This window comes from Varanus komodoensis, unplaced genomic scaffold (assembly GCF_004798865.1).
Source record: "Varanus komodoensis strain SLA01 unplaced genomic scaffold, ASM479886v1 scaffold12, whole genome shotgun sequence".
In the NCBI taxonomy this organism is placed as follows: Eukaryota; Metazoa; Chordata; class Lepidosauria; order Squamata; family Varanidae; genus Varanus; species Varanus komodoensis.
This window is the reverse complement of record NW_025335349.1, coordinates 12,164,123-12,184,441: the sequence shown is the minus strand read 5'-3', so window position 1 is coordinate 12,184,441 and position 20,319 is coordinate 12,164,123. Positions and strand designations below refer to the sequence as shown.

At 38.4% G+C, this 20,319-nt stretch overlaps 1 protein-coding gene across 3 annotated transcripts in view; it reads left to right on the top strand.

Annotated features, from left to right (window-relative positions):
- Window positions 1-20,319, top strand: part of CEP162 (centrosomal protein 162) — a 58,211-nt gene that overhangs the window by 18,074 nt on the left and 19,818 nt on the right. For 2 of the 3 annotated variants that reach the window (XR_006413905.1, XM_044422157.1), the window contains exons 7-21: window positions 612-679; window positions 2,911-2,990; window positions 4,172-4,199; window positions 5,678-5,800; window positions 6,906-7,097; window positions 8,657-8,738; window positions 9,764-10,031; window positions 10,746-10,989; window positions 12,231-12,364; window positions 13,423-13,650; window positions 14,142-14,279; window positions 15,130-15,242; window positions 17,025-17,133; window positions 17,759-17,885; window positions 19,168-19,331. Coding sequence is in view for 2 of the 3 variants with exons in the window: in XM_044422157.1 (XP_044278092.1) it covers window positions 612-679; window positions 2,911-2,990; window positions 4,172-4,199; window positions 5,678-5,800; window positions 6,906-7,097; window positions 8,657-8,738; window positions 9,764-10,031; window positions 10,746-10,989; window positions 12,231-12,364; window positions 13,423-13,650; window positions 14,142-14,279; window positions 15,130-15,242; window positions 17,025-17,133; window positions 17,759-17,885; window positions 19,168-19,331 (2,098 nt within the window). In the remaining variant the exon portion in view is untranslated. The remainder of the gene's footprint in view (window positions 1-611; window positions 680-2,910; window positions 2,991-4,171; window positions 4,200-5,677; window positions 5,801-6,905; window positions 7,098-8,656; window positions 8,739-9,763; window positions 10,032-10,745; window positions 10,990-12,230; window positions 12,365-13,422; window positions 13,651-14,141; window positions 14,280-15,129; window positions 15,243-17,024; window positions 17,134-17,758; window positions 17,886-19,167; window positions 19,332-20,319) is intronic. The other variant, XM_044422158.1, reaches the window with a different exon arrangement.

The following is a 20,319-nucleotide window of genomic DNA, read 5'->3' as shown; positions in this document are numbered from 1 at the left end:
CTAAGATCTATTTATTAGATCAGATTTAAGGGAGTATTTAAATAAAATATTAGATCAGATTTAAGGGAGTATTTAAATAAAATAAAATATAAAATAAAGTATTTAAATAAAATATTTTAAAAAGATTACTGAAATGTGCATTTTCAGAGAATCTCTTTCATTGAAGGACCTCACTCACTAAATTAAAGTACAAGAAATGAAAATAGCACAAGCAACTATTTTATCTAAAGTTATTTGTTGATTATGTTCAAAAATGATGGACCCATGAAATGCTATGATAAAAATTTAGCTGTGAATTTAATCTTATTTAGCTTGAGGAAAGAATTCATATTGCTTTAGGATTCAGTGGTTTTAGGTGAATGAGGTATCCTTCAAGTTTTATCTTTATGGAGATGGTGTGGTTGAAGACTTTACTTGAGAAAATTATGTAGAGACCTAAGCACTAATTTTAAAGTTGTCTGTATATACAGTTTGTTTGTTTGTTTAGAAAGGTATGCTGTTAGTTGCCAGAACAACAGAGCAGTCTATACTATGAGCATTAGAAAATATATTTTCAATTTATCACTGAGTGAAAGATACTTTGTCATAAATACTATTGTTATATTTTGTAGGAACCACCCAGAAGTAAACCGGTTGGAGGAAGGAAATGACTGTGAACCTAAGGATCATGAAAAATCTGGTAATTTAGAGATCAGTGGCTTTGAGATAATGTGCTTTGTAGCCCGCAGTTTATGAACAATTATTAATTTGTGGAATGAATTGTCAAAGGATGCTGTCAAAGTCAGTTTGAATTAACACATTTGTGGTGTGGTGTTTAAGACCAGAGGACTGGGACTCAGGCTACCGGGGTTATACGAGGGATGTTCAATGTATTCTCGGTATCAGCATGAAGAAAAAGGAATAATAAAGTGAAATAATTTTTATTTTTCAGTACAGTCCCCCATAACTTCAATACACTTATTACATCTAGAAATTAACTTTTCAGTCCCCTGTAAAAAATACCCTTCCTCCTTGTCTAAAAAATGTGCATTAATTGCCACCTTGAGCTCTTCATCATCAGAAAATTGCTTTCCATGAAGATCTTTGTTTAAATTCAGGAATACGTAGTAGTCACTGGGGGCCAGGGCCGGGCTATAGGGTGGGTGGTTTATTTCTTCGAAACCACAGTCTCGCACGGCAGCCTTCAAAACACGCGCCATGTGAACGGGTGCGTTGTCATGAAGACGCAACACACCTGTGGTCAGTTTTCCCCGCCTTTTTTCTTTAATTGCTTCTCTTAAATTACGCAGAGTGGTTGTGTAAAATGCTGCGTTTATGGTTTCACCTTTTTTCGTGTACTTGACCAATAAAATTCCCTTTGAGTCCCAAAACACTATGGCCATGATTTTTCTGGCCGGTGGAGTGACTTTGAATTTCTTCGGAGGGTCAGCACCTTTTTTATGCCATTGCATGGACTCCTGCTTACTTTCACGGTCATAGTGATGAACCCAAGTTTCATCTCCAGTAACAATCCGGTTGAAAATACTCGATGGATCGTCACCACAGAGCTCTAAAAACTCCCTACAGCACTCGACTCGCACTTGTTTCTGAGGTGCCATGAGCATTCGCGGCACCCATCTTGCACAGACCTTTGAAAGGTTAAGATGGTCATGAAAAATAGTAAATAAGGTACCAATGGATAGGTTTGTCATCTCTGCTAACATTTTGATTTTTATTCAGGCATCTTCCAATACAAGTTTCTCAATTTTTTTCACATTTTCTTTCATAGTGACAGTAACCTGCCCGCCCAAGCGAGAGTCGTCTTCAATGCTTTCTCTGCCCCTTTTAAATTCACTTGACCACTTTTGAACAGTAGATAATGAAGGTGCAGAGTCCTGGTAAATGGCCACCGTCTTTTCGTGAATGATTTTTTTACTTTTTCCTTGTTTTGTAAGGAACTTAATCACAGCGCGGTGCTCGATTTTCTTCAACATTGTCGCGTCAGTCATTACGGTCGTCTTTCACTAGGGAACTAATGATCACACTTACTTGAAATTTTGCCCTCAGATAGTGTCATTAGCAAATGAAATAATTAAATTACATCAGTAGCAAATCAACCTGATACCGAGAATTCATTGAACACCCCTCATAGTCCCTGCTCAGCCATGGAGCCAACTGGGTGACTTTAGGTGAATCACAGACTTTCAGCCCAACCTACCTACAGGGTTGTTATTGAGGGCAGGAGGAGGAGAATGGTGTAAGCTGTTTTGAGTTCTTTAAAAGGAAAAAAGCAGGATATAAATCTAACAAATACATAAATAAAGATACATCACAAATGTTTAAAATACAATCTCCATATGCTGTGTGGGTGATGCTACTATTGAGAAAAATAGAATATATTGTTGCCTACTCTTGGCAACAAAGTGCTGGATCAGATGCACCTTTGGCTTCATTCAGGCCTTTCCAACAGTGCATGTAACATCACAATATTGCTAAAGAAAGTGTAACAATTTTTTTCAGTACTTACTGCGGAATAGCAACATTTTTAGTACAGTGCTTGTTTTATTGGAAGTACTGCATAATTAAATGAATTAAATACAGTATAATTAAATGAACTAGGACTTTACTACTGGAGTTTATGTGATCTAGGTTCTCTTCACTAAAAGGAGAAGCAAGCAGTTCTTCCTTCTCCTGGAGCAATTCTGCTGCTCTTTGAACCTGTGCAGCCTGCTGAAGGAGGAGGCTAGGGAATAACGAGTAGATCTGCTGATGGGACGATTCCAGACTATGGCTTGAAGTAGCATCTTCCCACCATTTGATCCGATCCAAGAAAGGTTTATATAGATCTTTATAAAGAAAACAGCATTGCTGTTTCTGCCTATTTCCCATGAAGAATTAACAAATACCTTGTCTCCCCCTCCTTCCTCACAGGTGATTATAGTGAGGATTTTGAAGACTCAGAATCTAATGAAGACCAGAAAGTTGAACAAGCTGTCATGCCAGAAGTCAATGTAAGATTTTTGGACAAGTGCAGCTGTTTTATGTTTTCAACATCACTGGCAATCAGATTGTGTGATTTTGAGGGAGTTTATATCTGAATAAGGACCTGTTCAGACAATTACAGTGCAATCTGAATCATGTTTACTCAGAAGTGAAGCGCACCAAGTTCAGTTGTTGCCTTGCTGAATGCATGAACAGTGGCCAAAAAGATCCAGATTCTAAGAAAGTGGGGTGGTAAAGATTTATTGGTTGGCCTTGCTATGGTGGCAGGGATAGAAATGCTGTTTGTTATAACCACTACAAACAGTTCTTGAAATAGCAAAGAACAATAGAAACATCAAATGCAACACAATGGAGTACCCTTTGAAAGCTGCAGCTAATTAGAAAGAGCAAGAAGGAATAATAGAATAATAGAGCAGCTGCTTTGTATGCTGAAGGCCCCCATTTCAGTCCCTGGCATGTCTAGGCAGGGCTCGGAAGGAATCCTGCCAGAATCTTTGGAGAGCTACCACCAGTCAGTGTTGAAAGTATTGGACTTGCTGAACCAGGAGTGTAACCTAGTTTAAGGCAGCTTCTTCTGTTAATGTGGCCATACCTTCTGATAAGGGGATCTGTTTCTAATTGGAACAGACACTGCTAATGGATTGAAATAGCTCCCCCTCTGTTCCAGCAGCTCTGTGCTTTACTCTGGAAGATTAGAAGATCCTCCACAGTGGCAGGGAGCTGGGGCTGCAAGAAGAATGAGGGGAAAGGAAGCCCCCATCACACAAGCAGAGGTCTGCTTGCACAGTGTTGGTTTTAGACCAGTACTTTGAGTGTTATGATTTGTTCTAAGTTCAAAACTACAGCACTTACCAGTAGTGTAAATCTTATGATTTAGTCCCACCTGAATTTTATACAGGTGCAAGATTACATGGTTCTGGTACCCTAAATTAGCCTCTCCCAACATAATGTCCTTCAGAGGCATTTGAACTGCATCTCCCAGAATTACCATCCATCAGAACCACTGACTAGGAATTCTGGGTGTTGCAGACCAAACATGTCTGGAATGCAGAAGGTTGGGAAAGATTACCCTAAATGATAAGCCATGCAGTTAACAATGTAAACAATTGCATAAAGGTTTCCTTTTTAGTAACTAAAGTACATACTTTTAAAATCCATGAATATTCATTCACCTTCTCTTAATTTTTAGGAGGAAAAGACTGGCATGCTGGCTAAAGGTACAGAATTCAAAAGAGATAACAAAACAAGTTATAAATGTAGCACACAAACAGATTTTTGCATATGCCACGGCCAAATTTTGCTGAAACATAGGCCTGTATCCTTAAAAAGATTTCAGCGCTAGCTCTGAATATGCAGGGCAATTTTGCTTTAGAAATGGTTTGTGGCTGTAGAAATAAGTATTTTTCCTTTTACTTCAAAGTTGAGCCATTTATACTTCCCTTTCGAATCAAAGTAATCAGTATTAGTTTATTTATCTCCATTTTTGTCTAGAAAGAGTTCACCAAGGTTTTGGTATCAAATCTGTCATCAATAATCAGTGTAATGCAAACTAGCACAGATGTATTCTTGGGTTGAATCTGCCTAGGAATCAGTTTAAGAGGGAAGTTTAAATGTGTACCTTACTTAATATAAGAACAAACTAAGCACTTAACAGAAATATTCACTTTTCAGCTTTAAACAGAATTTAAAAATCTAAATAATATCAAATACTTTATTCTTAGATTTCAGTACACCACCAGTCATTCTACAAAGATAAACCGACATGCACTATACCATTCCAGCTTGACTTACTGTGAGCTACATACTACCCATTGTACATATGTTTACTTAGAAATATATCACCTGAAGTCAGTGTGGCTTTTCCCCAAATTAGTGATCATAATTTTGCAGGCTTAGCTTTGAAAATTGTGAGAAACAAATCAAATCTTAAGTGGACACAGAAGCAATGGCCTAATAATAAAAAGCCATCATTTGGTACAATTGAATTGTCTGGTATTATACTGAATTGTTAATTATTCAAGCTCTGTTACTAATTTTGCTTGTTCACCTGCTCTCATATACTACCTCTCTATAGTTGAAACATATTCCAAGCAGTTAACATCACCTTATTTGTGAACTTTCCCATGGGCAGTATCCAGTGAGGTGATATGCCCACAGAATTCCATTAGACCATCTCTGATTCAGTTCTGATTCAATTCTGCAAAGCAGCCAGTTCTTCCAGCTAATTCTGCTATGCAAATAGGACTTCTTGCTTGTGCAACAAAGAGTTGATGGTTCCTAGAGAAAGCCTTGATATGAACAGAAATTCTGGTTTTGATCAAGACAGATCAGCATAACTCCATTACATGAGTTCCACTAATCCACCCTGTTCCAAAAAAGAGCTGTTACTCTCATGAGTACTAAATCTTTGTTTCGCAACCACAGGCTACTGGTTGTGGGACAAAATGTGTGGGTCTCAGTGGAATCAGCAAAAGGGTAGCCTTCCTTGTAGACATTGCCCAATAACTGTTTAGTTATAAAATAACTAAACATTTTCAGGAGTAAACTGAGAGTAAGCTATGGTTATTTAGAAGGATCGTTCACAAGCAGCATTCTGGTTAATAGAAAAGCAGAAGCTTGGCATAGGCTATTTTATTTTATAGGAGTTATAATCCTGTCAAATGGCAGTATTCTGTAACCTTTATTTCCTTTTTAGTTCTTCTTCTTGATTCCCAGGACTCAACTTTGGATGCTCAAAAAGTCAATGAACAGCAGGATATAGCTTTGGAAGAACATTCACTACCTCATGAAGCCACTGCAGAGGAAATGAATGGAACAGGTACAACTTTTTAGTGACAATGTATTTCTTCATTTGCTAACTGTTATGAAAATTCAATTCAGAATTATTCTTTGATCATGAATTATAAACCTTTAAGGGCCCAAACAAGCAAAGCTAATGCCTGTGAAGATTTCTCTCAGAGAAAATCAAACATGATAAATCAAAAGGACTGGGCATGTTTAAGTCTAGCTGGATTGTGTCCACACTGCTTAATGTTTTGTTTTGTTTTTTTTTTCAAAATATGTGAACATGTAGACAAGACCAGATTCGAAATTCTAGTTCTGAACTGTAGAAGGAAAAGAAAAAATACACAATTCTTTTGCTTTGTTTTTGACTGATTTTCTTTAGTTATTGTGTTTATATTAATAGTAAAAGATGTAATCCACATTTAGTGACATCAGTAACAATCATTTTTGTGACCCCCAGCTTTACTAAGCTTATTTCCTTGAAAGTAAGTCTTCCTGAACTTGGTGAACCAAGAATAGCAGTCAGTATTTGGTTGTTACATCACATGGACCCAATGTGGATTCCCACTGTGGGTAGTTTTTTCCAAACTACACATGATGAGAACCCACAGGACATTTTAGGGTTACTATTTACCGTGATGAGTTGTCATGCCATCTGAAGCCAGACGATTGATACCATCATGGGAGCAACTCACTTCAGAAGACTGATAAGAAACCCCTATGGTAGCCCCTCTAAGGCAGCCCCTCTTGAAGGGAACTGGTGGCATTCCAGAGGGGAATCAGAAAATACGGCTTTTCTGCTCTCTGAGGGGACTTAAAAAAGAGAAAACAGCCATGGCAACCTGAAAATGCTTGGCTTCCCATCAAGAAGGGAAGGAAGACTTGCTCCTCCTGTGGTATCTCCTGGAAAGCCTCCTGGAGGACCAAATTGGAGGGCAAGAATGAAGCATCCAATTGTCTTCTCTTTCTGGAACAATCAGCTCATCATGGCAAAGTGCAATAATGGATTCTCATGAAGTATGAACCCCACCCAGTCTATAGCATTGCAGTGTTAGTCTCTTTAATTACCAGTATATTAGTGTTGAATAGATGTTTTCATTTGGTTCCACTCTACAAAATTTTTTCTTCTCCTTCCTCAGGTATTTCCTGTGGTCAAACAAATAGTGATATTGAAGCTTTGCATCAGGCTTACTGCCACATTGAGCAGTCTTTAGGAGATACTGATGAGCAAAAAAATAATGTTGATAAAATGATAGCTGCAGAGAACTTGATCAGAGATGCTTCACAGGATAAAGAAGACTGTCCCAGAAATACCTCCGCTACCGATTCTGGTAAATTCTGAAATTTCCCAATATTGAATTGATAAGGCATATTTAAATAAAATATGCATTTTAACTTTTGGATAGAACCAAGAAGAAGACAAACAATGGTCCTTTCAGAGAATTACTAGAATTTTGACTACTATTCCTTGTAATGTGCAATTGCTGATGACCCCATTTGTTTGCTGCAGAGATGCAGCAGCCACTTCTACAATTGTATAGGTGCGACTAATTCAAGTATTAGCTATCATCAAGCTGGGAAGAATGGTAAGCAGTTATTGGGTGAAAGAGATTCGGGTGTTGATGCTGCCAAGGGAGTTCCGTTATCTGTACACAAGGAAGACAGCTAGTGTGATGTAATGGTAAAGAGCACAGGACTGGGATTCAGGCAGTCTGGGTTCTAGTCCCCACTCAGACATGGAGCCAACTGGGTAACTTTGGGGCAGTCACAGATTCATGGCCCAACCTCTACCTCACAGGGTTGTTGTGTAGAAAAGATTGAGAGCAATGGGATGAGAATGGTGTAAACCACTGAGTTCTTTTTTTAAAAGGCAGGACAGAAATCAAATAAATAAGTGATCCCCACACATTTGAGCATATATGTGAATACAGTCAGTGATTCATTTTATTAATAACTTCATACTGTTGGGCCTTCATACTGTTTACACATAATGGCAACTCAGAATATGGATTGTCACTGAATTATGAATTGTTGTTGAACTGTGGGTTGTCCTTATGTGCAAACCATGCATTACAGTTTAAAAATAGGATTTTGAACATACAATTTTCATGAAGAGAACCCATGATTTCTAGTTGGGTTTGTGAACTCTGAGTTGTTAGTGGCTAACATCCAGTAGTTCAGCCATAGTGCAGAGTTCACCCATCATAACAATCCATGATTTAATGACAAGCTGCACTCTGGGTTGTTGCTATATGTGAACCAGGACTTGGAATCATATTCCTTAGCACTTTCTTCCCAGTCCCTCTATCTCCATCGCCCAATGCTCCTGCTTAATAGGCAGTGACTGCTATATAAGCAATCTGTTCATCAGTTAAATATCGATGCAAGCTGTTACACAACCAAGCATAATTACTGCTGCAGTCTGTCTTACAATATATACATACCTTCAGGACCATTGTGCCAGGCTTGAGGATAATACTGCTTTTAAAACTGCAGTTTGTACTGTAATTGCTTGATCTGCTCTCTGTTCAAAAGATTTACCTGGGAGAATTGGCATAAAAGTGAAGGAGTAAAATGTAGGAAGACAACTGTAGAGAAATACAAACAATGAAAATACATATATAAAATAAGGATTCGGTGATTTGAAAGTAGCCCATGGTGGTTCTGAATTAACTCACAAAAGGGATGCTTGACATGAATATACCTGTCAAGCTTTGGGCACGAAATATCAGACACCATATAACTGGAGATGTTGGGAGCTCTTGAACTGTCAAACTATGCATTGATTATTGCAATCAAATAAAATGTAACTAAATCAATGGGTACATTTTATTTGAAAGAATTTTGCCATTGTGCCTTTATCTAGGACACTTTCATTTCCTCTTCTCAGATTTGCCCACCATAGAAGAACTGATGAAACCTATCAAGGCAGATTCATCTTTTGCCAGAGGCTATGACCTGGAACCTGCAAGGTATTCATTGATTCATTCTAGAAAATTCTTGGTTGAACCAATTATTCATGGTGCATCCTTCATTTCTGATCCATTCCCCCCCATCCTCAACCCCTGTCCAGGGGTTTTAAGGCTCAGTAATAATCTGCATTTTGTGGTTAGCAGCCTTAAGAGTGTAGTCCAAGCCAGTCTGGAAACTCTGAAGATGATCCAGAAACTTCAGTTAGTGCACAGTGTGGTTGCCCAAATGAGGGCAAGATGATTATATCATATAATATATGGTTGCCCAAATGTGAGGTGAAGACAAAGGCAAAAGGGATAGGGTGAAAATATCACCATTATGGGCATATTGTAGCTTAAAGCTGTTACTGCCAGCATTTTGAGCTTTTAGAATAGGAAAAATCCTTCACACAAGCTGAGAAGCTACCCAGTGATCAGTGGTAAGTGGAAGGGGACAGGGCCATCTGTGGAATGCAAGAGAGCTAGATTTGGCTAGTGGGCTTGAGGTTCCCCTGCCCAGTCTTCAGTTGGGCATCGTTTATTTTCCCATTATGCATAAGCATAAGGCCTCCCTTTAAACACTTGCTTTTATTTAGAAACATGATGTGGGAGAACAGCTAATAAGATTGGGTGTTGTGTTCCTCTTGCTTCCTTGCACCAGCTTTAAAGCACTCCCCTAAACTGTACTGATGAAGCAACAGGCATGGCAGGGTCTGTTTGTTTTTGGCAGCAATCCCTGACTAGGACCAGCTTTTGGGGTAAGGAGCTTTTAGCAAAAATAGAGACCATACATCTCTCCCTGTCGCACTTGGTGGAGTATACAATGCTGCTGTGTAGCTGCTATTATATTATCTGCTGTTTCTGTCAAGGTTGCTGAAAGCCCATTTGGAAAGGTCAAGCCATCCATTTAATGTTCTCCATTAATAGTTACATAAGTATAGCATGTAACCCAGTGTCAAATGCACATAGTCTTTTGATATTGTATCATCTGTGTTAGGGAGGAAAGGTGAGATCTAATCAAGTATGCTTTTTTTATTTGCCTATAGCTGTGTGAAAGTCACACACAATGACACAAATGAATTGCCATTTAAAGAGCACCAGAATGTTATTTCTCTGGAAAAGCAAAACAATAGCTGTTCGTTGGACCATCCTAGTGAGCAAGAGGATGGGTCTGTTCAGCCGGTTGTAAAGGAAGACAGTCCTCAGCAATGTGTTGGCAAAGACAAACTGGCTGATAAAATTAAACATGATACCTTGACACAAAATAATCTTGTAAATTCTTTGGCATTGCATCAAGACAAAAATCATAGCCAGGTAAGCAGCATCAGCTTGTCTTATTTAAATTGTTCATAGTTAATTTTATACATGTATAAATCACAAAATGATTTATTGTTCTTTTCACATTATCCTGAGAATCTGTAGAACTTTGTTAGAGACTTAAAAGAGCAGGACATAGTATTTTTCAAGACATTCTTTACATATGTAGACTGTTCGTGTGAACTGCTCTGGTTCATATGTAGCCCTGTTACATACAACTATTTTAAAGTTCTGAGTAGAAATATATATGCCTCTTGTTATTTGTTTTTCGGCGCAAGGCGAAGACCTTTTTATTCAAACGTCATTTTAACTGTTAATACTATTTATTTATTTTATTCTTCGGCCAGGGTGACTTATTTTATATTGTTAACTTGTTTTATATTTTTATTGTATAATATTTTAATTGATATATTTGTGAGCTGCCCCGAGGCTTTGGCGAATGGGGCGGCATAGAAATTTTCTAAATAAATAAAATAAACCCCACTTGCTGAGAAGTATGAGCAAGAGGGTGCTTCTGTCCTGCTTTCAAACTTCTCACAGGCTTCTAGTTGGCTACTCTGGGAACAAAATGGTGAACTTTGTTCTGATTCAGCACAGCTTTTACGTACTTGTCCTGCCATATATACTAGGTGCTTGTGTGTCCTTTAATCACTAAAGGTGCAATCCAGTGCATGTCTTGGTAAAAATGTCTATATATAATGTTGTCCACAGATACATCAGCACAGCACTTGGACTAAAGAGGATTTAAAGTTGATTAAAAAACAAGTTATGCACAAGAATACCAAAAGCACAGCAATACATAGAAAGAAAGCTCTGAGTGGACCTCATAGCTCTGTTAGAAGTTCTGGGTATGGAAAATCCAGTTGTTTATTAAAGCACTTTCCTGCTGGTAATGAAAAGACAGAAAGCATCAAAAAGCCAGTTTTGAAATCCAAATCTCCCCCAAGGCAAAAAGGTACTTGCTGTTTAATGCAAAAGTGTTTATTCTGTTGAAGAAAAATCGCTGGGTAGAATCCAGTGGTGTCATCCACAAGCTCAAATAATCCTAACAGAGCTCCACTGAAACTTTCCATTGCCCAAGTGATTGGGCAACTTTCCATTGCCCATTGCAGAATAGATTGTGGAAATAGTTGCTCAATGAGTTGCACAAAAAATGCATGCAACTACTCTTGCACAGGCATCACTTTTGTTGAATTCTTCTCTTGTGCATAGTTCAGAAACTAGTTTAACTAGTGCAGCATCATTCATGCTAATAGAATGACACAGCTGGATGCTGCCCTTTGAGTTTAAGATTCATCAAGATTATTACATTACTGCATACTACATCTTGCAAAAGAATATTTAAAAACATGAAAGCTTTGGAATGTAGAAACATGGTTTTGGCATCAATGTTTTGTAAATGAACCAGAGCTCAATACTTAACTAGATAACTGTGAATATAATATTATACTTGAAATGTGTCAAAATGTATTCTGCAAACAAGTCAAGATGTGGAAGGAAATGTATCTGATTTCAAGTTCATAGAATCAGCATAAGCAGAGGGTAAGAGCTATACTTGGATACATGAGACTTCAGTTTGTGACCTTAAACTCCTCCAAAGGGCAACATCAGGGTCTCCATGTATTTTATTTTTTCCCCTGAAGGACTATGAAATGCCATTGTGCATCTGGGAACCATTTTTGAGCAAAGTGGTAGTTTTTAGAGTAGCTGTGAAAGTTGCTGGTGCAGGGAACAGGAAATTTGCAACTGAGAAACTCTGGAGGAAAGATGCCACTTCAGGCTATGGTCAGATTTCATGGTAAGAGGAAGGGGTGTGGAGGCGCTGTACAGATTGACAGACACATGTGCATTGTTTCAGCAGGCACATTCCTTACATAATGTTTGTTTAAAGGGGATCTTGTCCCAAAAACTGGAAGAGTGTTTCTTGTAGTTTTAAATGTGTTGGTAGGTAACGGAGTATAGAGAAAAGGATAGTGTCTCGTGGAAAGAGATTTTGTTTTATCATAGAGCTACACCTTTACCTTGTATCCATCTGATTTTTAAACTAGGAAACAATAATAATAGCAATAAGTACTATTTCTGTACATTACATTAATTACTAACAAAAATAGAAGGTTTCAATATACATTTTGTAAAGTGAGTAAATCTAGTGTTTTAAAATATAGCACACAATAATTATTATTTCTCCTATCAAAGAAACTTCTGGAACTAAGATAATGCAGACAACAAATGATTCAGTTACTCCAAAAAGAAATTCCTGTGCTATACTTGGAAAGTCATCTGCAAGTAGTCTTCAACAGCAAGCTAAGGATTGCCTCCAGATACACACTGTAAGCCTTAGTCACAACTTTTAGGTTGCATTTTTTAATGGAGGTGTCAGAGAAAGTAATACAGCAACAAATCTATTTGCAGAATATTTTGAAACCAACTGTCTCATTGCCCCCCATGTAGTCTGCCCTCCACGATGAGAAAGGTACACCAGTTGATCCCCCCATTGTCTGGTGTCATATGTGAGAATTGAGACCATAATGTAACCCCAAACCATTGCACAAAAATCTCATGCATGCATTTGATATCTTACTTAGATTACAGTTTCCCTTTCAGTTCAATAGGAGTCCACTGTAGGTAGCCAAATCTTCTGCCATTTAAAATTGCATAGAGCTAGAACTAGAGGTTTATGAATGGGGTTATGTTCATGAAATACTCCATGGACAGGGTGGGAAGAGGTAATGTTCACTGATTCCCTCCTCTGCTGTTCCTCACACAAGGCAAAATCTGTTGTAGGGAAGGTTGGTGGGTATTTCCAGACATCATAGGAATGTGTGCAGGAAGCTGCAGTGGAAGGACCAGCTAGCCAAAAGAAAAGGGAAAAAATGACCTCCTCCCATTTTCATGGAAGCCTCTGCTACAGTGCAGCCCCACCTGCAGAGGAAACAGGTCCTCTCATTCATGACAGCATTCCTCTTCATGGAAAAGGAATAATAATGGATCCAGGTATCATCGTAATACTATTTCATTTCACTTTATATTCTGCTTGGCTTCAGAAAGGTCAGAACAACTGATGTGGAACTCCATTGAGCTGTGAACTCATGCTGCTTTCAGCAGTGTTACTGTACTAGTCCCTTCCAAACCACTGACTGGGCACTAGGCATTTTTGAGCTTTCTAATGTAGCCATGTTAAGTTTTTTCCTTCCTGCAAGTGCCATATGACATCTTATTGCATTTGAAATATATCCTCATTAACACTTCATAGTTCCTATCTAGCTTTTAAAATATTGATTGAGATTATTTGTTGAAAAGTTCAATATTTGAAAAATATTTAAAGAAGGTGGTCAATTAATCTTGGTTTCTTTAGCAATCTGAATAGTTTTTTTCCCTGTGTCATTAGGTTGCTTCATATTCTCCTCTCCAAAATAGTGAAAGGGAGCTTTATTTACTAAAAAGGGTTCAGGAAGCCGAGGAAAAATTGAATGCAGCCAATGATTTGGTTCAACATCTAAAAGCCACATCTTTGCAAAAGGAGAAGGAAATGGAGACAAAAATCCTGGAAATGAAAATGCAACAAAATAAAGAACTTTTTCAGCTAAACCAAGAAAATTATGCTCTTCGAACACAGGTACTAATTATGCCTTTTCTCTTTTCATTGAAAAATAGTCTATTTTGTTAACTACCAACTAAGAATGCCACTTATTCTGTCATTTTAATTTCTGATAAAATCAAATTGTGAAACACTGCATTACTCATGACCGAAATCATCAAGATGTGACTCTTTGCTTTTAGAATAAGGATGGATTGACTCATAGCTGATCAAGTTACATTTTGTAGTCTTATCTGACTGGCTATATTTCATGTAAAAATATATAATCTTAGAAAAGATATGACCTCTGTAGAAACCGTGGTTTTTTTTTCCCCTCTTCATGTACTGTTTTCATAAAATGAGATAAATTTTTAAATGACATTCTGAGCTCATAGGTGGAAGGTCAGGATAGAAATCTGTTTAAGATAGTAACATTCCATTAAATGCAGAACCTTTTTAATAGAAGAAAACTTGTCTTCCTGGTAATTTTGTAAGCTGCACTTTATTTACAGTGCATATTTTGTTCTCAGCTAAATAATAGAGAAGATGTAAACAAAGGAACAAAGTGGTCACACATTTGGGGAAGAAGTCCAGATGATGGGGAAATGTTGAAAGAAATCCAAAAGGAAGTTCAAAATCAAGAGACCCTTCTTCAAGGGTATCAACAGGTAGAAATCTTTTAACTGTGTTACTCTGCTAGATAAATTATATATTTTATTGAGCCAACAACTTTAAACCTAAAAGCAATGTCAAATGCCCTATTTCTACTATTTGTGTGTTCACTGGAAGGAAGAACTATAATGGGTCAAATCCACTATCTCATGAGTACACGTCCACTTCTATAATAGATCTTCTCCTTGGTCTTCTCTCTCCTAATCTGTTCCTGAGAGTGTCCCATACCTTCAGAGCAGATTGGGAGTATAGCAGGGGAGGGGAAATCCATTCTGCCATCTGTTTGTCTTCCACTGGCAAGCAGGCAGTGGGTTGTGTCCAACTCAATAAAGCTTCAGGCTTTAGGACCAGACTAAGAATCTGCATAAACTGCTTATTTAAATCCCTACACAGATTCTGTATTTTCCAAACCAGAGTAGCCTGACTTGTTGAAGGGAAAAACAGACCTCCAATTCTCCTCCAACAATAATGTACCCTCCATATGTTATTGGACATTTGCTTCCAGCTCCAGCAAGCCATGCACCCTGGCTTCAGAGGACACCAGGCACTCACTGCTATTTAAGCAAACCAGAGTGGCTTAAATAGCCTAAATAGACCTTTACAAATACCATGGTAGAGCTATTATTCTAATAGCAAAACACTATAACCAGTAAATGGTCCACAAGGTATACACTGAACTGTATTGTACAATCAAAATAAGCCACTGTAGCTTATTTTGATCATGAGGACCAGGTCATTGCAGATCTTGGAACCATACACTGGTTAAATTGCTTTGCTACCACAGAGAAATAGTGCAAGTCTTCCTGCATTAATTCTTTATGATTTAAAAAAATCTTGATCTTTAAGGAAAATGAAAGATTATATAAGCAAGTGAAAGAGCTACAGCTGAAAAACAAGAAAAATGAGGAAAATATGTTTAAAGAAAATCAACGTTTAATGACTGAATTAGCATCCTTACGGTGAGTTATTGGAACTTCTAATAAAAATTTTTAATGGGTCTTAACACAGAAAGCCAAAATAAAGAGGAAGATATGACTTACCTTTGAGTAAATCCCATTTGGCACAGTTACCTGCTTCACCGGTCCCAACAGCCCACCATGGATGATCATCATGCTGGGCTGCAATGTCATACAGACCCTGTAAGTTTTCTGCAGGGTGGCTTATTTTTCATGAGCAAACCACTCTGAGAACCTATGCCTTGTTTTAAGGTTGTTCATGCCAGTGGTTGTTTGTTGTGTCATCCAAACCCAGAGGGGCAATTTTATCATGGATTACTGGGAATGGCTAGAAAGCTGACCAAGCAGACTGGCAAAAACCACTGCAGCTCCTCATGATCATCTTCATACGGCCACCATCCTCCTTCAGCCTCTGCATTTCCACCATTTGCCTCTCCATGTTACAGCTTTGCCAAGACATTTGTGTATATTTCCTGTTCTTATTCATTGCTCCCATAACCCATATTGAGATGTGACAGTTGGCAATGGAGAGATGCAGGAATGGGAGAGAGCCGAAAGTGGCTGGAGAGAAGGCTGTTTGTCTTCAAGTGTTCTTACTTCTAGAGTGGGTCCACTTCCTTTAGAGTAAAATGAAGTAGCCATTACTTTAAAAGGCATTTGCCAGGTAGCAGTGTAAATGCTGAAGTAGTAGACAGGAATATGGAGGTGTTTGGCTAAATATCATAGAGGCAGACTTACACAATAACAAAGGTTCATTTCCTCCCCCCTTCCCCCACCAGAAGCTGGCAAATGGGCTAGAGTATTAAAGTCTCATAAAATTTCATTTGGAGGGCTAATTTAGGGAGACAAACATTAGCCACTTGTTGCCACTTCTGCAAACAGTCCATTGGGGTTTCCCTTGGTAGCCAACAACCCCAATGGACTGATTGCAGAAGTGGCAACAAGGAGTTTCAGTTAAAGGTGCAGGGGGGGGGTGTTCCAAGCTTGAGGACTAAATGAGAGTGAGAGGAAGAACAAGCCACAACAAGCCTAGTCATCTGTCAAGAATATTGTGAATTGGCCAGTGAACAACCAACCCATGTTGGTTTAGCATGACCTACAAACCCACCCAATGGGGCATACATCCCAGTGTATTTTCAATGGATTGCATTGCAATTCATTCTTTAGCTAGAGGGAGTAAAACCACGTACATCACTCTCCTATTAAAATTACTGGGTTTGATGTGCTTAGGTTTGGCTGTATCACATTCTCTGTCATATACTAGGTGACACATGTAAAAGTTGCATTCTGAATGTTCAGTTTTATAATTAAATAATTCAGAATATATTGGTTAACTTGTGATTTTTAGTTAATACCATAAAAAGTTACCAGCAGAATTGGTCTGAACCATTAGTGATTTTTCTGCACAAAAGATTTATATTATGGATAGCATTGACTTTTGCAAGGCAAAAGATTTTATACAGCCTGTACATAAGCATGAGAATGGAAATGTTTGAATATTGATTTCAATTTATTTGAATTGAAGTTTCTTCAAAAGCTTTGAAATGGGGACCATTCAAGAAATCTCACTGCAGAGGTTCAGAAAGTCCATTGTGGCTGAACAGGTGCTATATAATCAAAGTATTTTGGGGACATGTGTATGCTTTAAAGGGGTTAGCACTGGAATTGGGTTCAGGAATGGAACTCTGGAATAATGATCCAAGTGGAACCACTGTGTGTCCTTTGTGAAGTAAAAATTGCAGGCAAAATTGCTAATCTTGCCCTTCCCCTTTTAATTTAAATTAGAGAACAAGTGGATAAAAATAATATTTTATCATGTGGAGCAGTGCAGAATGTTGAACCACCTAGTAATCAGAGTTTCACAGACTTGATTTTAGAACTTCGAGCAGCCAAAGTAAGTGTCTTTCCTATTCCTATAACTACTTTGCTGAATACTTTCCATTTTAAAGTCTAAAAATACTGTCAACAAAATTCTGACTTTGCTCACTCTGTACATCAAGTTGAAACCCTGAATGGCTTCAGAGCCAGGTTACTTGAAGGATGTTTCCTTCCATATCCACCTACTAATTCATAGTTTGCCTTGCTTATGGCCAGACAAATGTATTTCAATATTCTCTTTACACTCCCATAAATAGACATTTCCCTCACTTCATTTGATAAGACCATTTGAAGGAGGTCACTGACATGTAGAATGTCCATTACTTGCCTGACACCATGCACTGAACCTCAAGCTCATTTAAACTTTGGCTTCCCACTGGTGAACTCAGTTATAAACCATACAATACCACTGTTGAGGGAATGGTTGGAATGATATACCTGTATCCTTAGGCAGCTGTGCAGACTGGTTGCTGAATATGGAGAGTATTTTCCCATGCGGTGTCCCCAGTACAGCAGATGGGTTCATGGTAATCTCTCACCATATCCAGGCACCTGTGAGTTCAGTTTTTAAAAAGAGCATCATGTATCCTCATGGCTTGTATTTTTTATACCTTTGTTCTCATTCTGGGTGTGTGGTGAAGGCAATAGAAACCAATTTACTTGAAGAAAGAAAGCATCTAAAGCAAGAAAAACAAGCTCTTGAAGTAGACTTGGCACAAGTGAAGAAGGAGCGAGATTTGGCAAGAGTTCAGATTGCTTCCACTTCAGGTAAAGCACTGCTTTGAAGAGCCTGTTACCCTGTGATAATATAAACATTCTTCACTAGTATTTCTCTAAAGAAATCAAAACTATGAATACTTGGTTCCCATTACACTTGCATTGTGCTTGTGACGGTGAAGCCTTGTTACAAACAGTGAATGTATCAAAGAAGAACTAAGAGATCCTGGGATACAGGATGAAGGGGAAATACAGCCCCATTTTCATACTTTGGCCCTCCTTCTTTCTTTTCCACAAATGTGTGAGCTGGATGCACCACTTGTGTGAGTTCTCCCCTGAGAGACCAGCAGGAGAGAGCGATGGTAATCCCATGAATGGAACCACCATTCAATTTGTAATGAAAGGAAGCTGCCTTGCATCAAATTACTCTTGCCCAGAACCTCTTTCAGCCAATTTCAGAGATGCTTGAAGGTTGCTTTCCTGCAGTGGGCAAGGCTAAAATACCAGCCTGTTGTAGTATATTGCTTCCACTGCCAGTAAATAGGCTGTAGGAGAGGGATGTCAACCTTTTAGAGTGGGGGGAAAACAATTACAAAATTGAGGAAACAACTAACGAGTTGATTTAAGAGAAAGGGGTGGGACCAAGAAAGAACCCCAGAAGGCCAGATTTGACCCTCAGGCCTGAGGTTCCCCAGTTCACATCTAGCTCAAGTATTGCCTAATCTGATTAGTAACCGCTCTCCATGGTCTCAGGCAGAGCGGTTTCCATCCCCTGCTACCTAATCCTTTCAACCAGTGCTGCCAGGGAAAGCATGTGTGCTATCACATCCTAGAAAAGCACCTTGCTCTGGTCTTTGAAGTAAGTGGTAGAGTGGGGGGTGTCTGCCCACTCTTCCCCTGCAGAATGGCATTGCTTATACATGAATTAGGCAGAGACAGTCAATAAGATGAAAAGACCACTGAGTTCTGAGTGATAGCATGTGTCAAGAGGTGGAAGCGGAGGTGGAAAGATCTCCCACACTCTTTTTGATGCTACAGGGAAGGAAATCGTGGACAAAAATGGTGGCTGCAGGTCTCTAGTAGATTAGGGAGAAGAAAAACTACATTTTTAAATAAGAGGGTTTTTTCACTATGAAGAAACTGGGAAGAAAATGCTTTTGTTTTGCTTTTATGCTTCATTGTTGACTTTCAACTCTGCACTAATAATCTGTAAAAATAATTACAATTAAATAAATTAATTCCCCTCATTTAAAAAGCAACAATGAAGAGGAAAATTATATCTATATGTCAATGTTTTGTCACACATTTTTCAATGGAATATTTTACCTCCTAGCTGAAAAATCATATGAGATGAAAATTATGGAAGAATCTTACAAAGAAGAAATTACTCGTTTGCACAAAAGACTCCAGTGGTATGCAGAAAATCAGGAGCTCTTGGACAAAGATGCAGCTCACCTTAGAGGAGCAAAGGAAGAAATTGATAAACTGAAACTGGAGGTGATTGTAAGATTGGGCCACTTCAGTGGAGTTGAAATAGGCACAAGTGTCTTTAGCTAGGCATTAGAAACAGGTCTCCTTAATGCTCAGAAAAATACAAGAGCAACATGCATCCTAAACTTCACATATTTAATTGAAAGCCCACCATGGGCCATGTACTGTTTGAGCACAATGATGCTACCATACCTTTCATCTTTGAAGTTTGTCAGATTGTAATATTACAAGTGCCATAAAGTTTACTTTAACACCATTGCCACTGTGCTCACTTAGACTAAGCAAGCAAGACTGCTTTTGTTAATGTGCTGTCAAGTCCTCTCCAATGTATGGCAACACTATCAATAAAAGTCCCCCAAAATGTCCTATCCATGACAGCCCTGCTCAGCACTTGAAAATTCTTCTGCTTTCAAGTTTCCCTAGCATGATTGTTTTGTCCAGTGAGTCTTGCCTTCTCATGAAGTACCCAAAGTATGACAGCTTTATCACTTCTAGGGAAAGTTCTGACTTGCTTGATCTGTGACCCACATGTTCATTTTTCTGTCTCCTCCAGAACATGTTTTGAATGCATCAATGTTATTCCTGCAGACTTTCTTCACTGGCTTTCACATCCATTCACAAGTGATAGGGAATACAATAGTGTGAATGTTCTTGGCCTTGTGTTCCAGTGAAATGAATTTGATGATCTTTTCTAGTTCCTTCATTACTACCCTTCTAAGTCTCAGTCATCTTTGAATTTCTTGGCTGCAGTCTCTCTGCACTGATGACTGAGCTAAGGTATGCAAAACCTTTCACAATTTCAGTGTCTTCTTTGTTAATAGTAAAGTTCTGTAATTCTTCTGTAACCATGATTTTTGTTTTCTTAATCATAAGCTGTGGCCCTGCTTTTGCACTTTCATTTTTAACAGAAATCATTTCAATTCATTGCTGCTTTCTTCCAGTAGTATGGTATCATCTGCATATCTTAAATTAATGACGTTTCCTCCTGTCAATT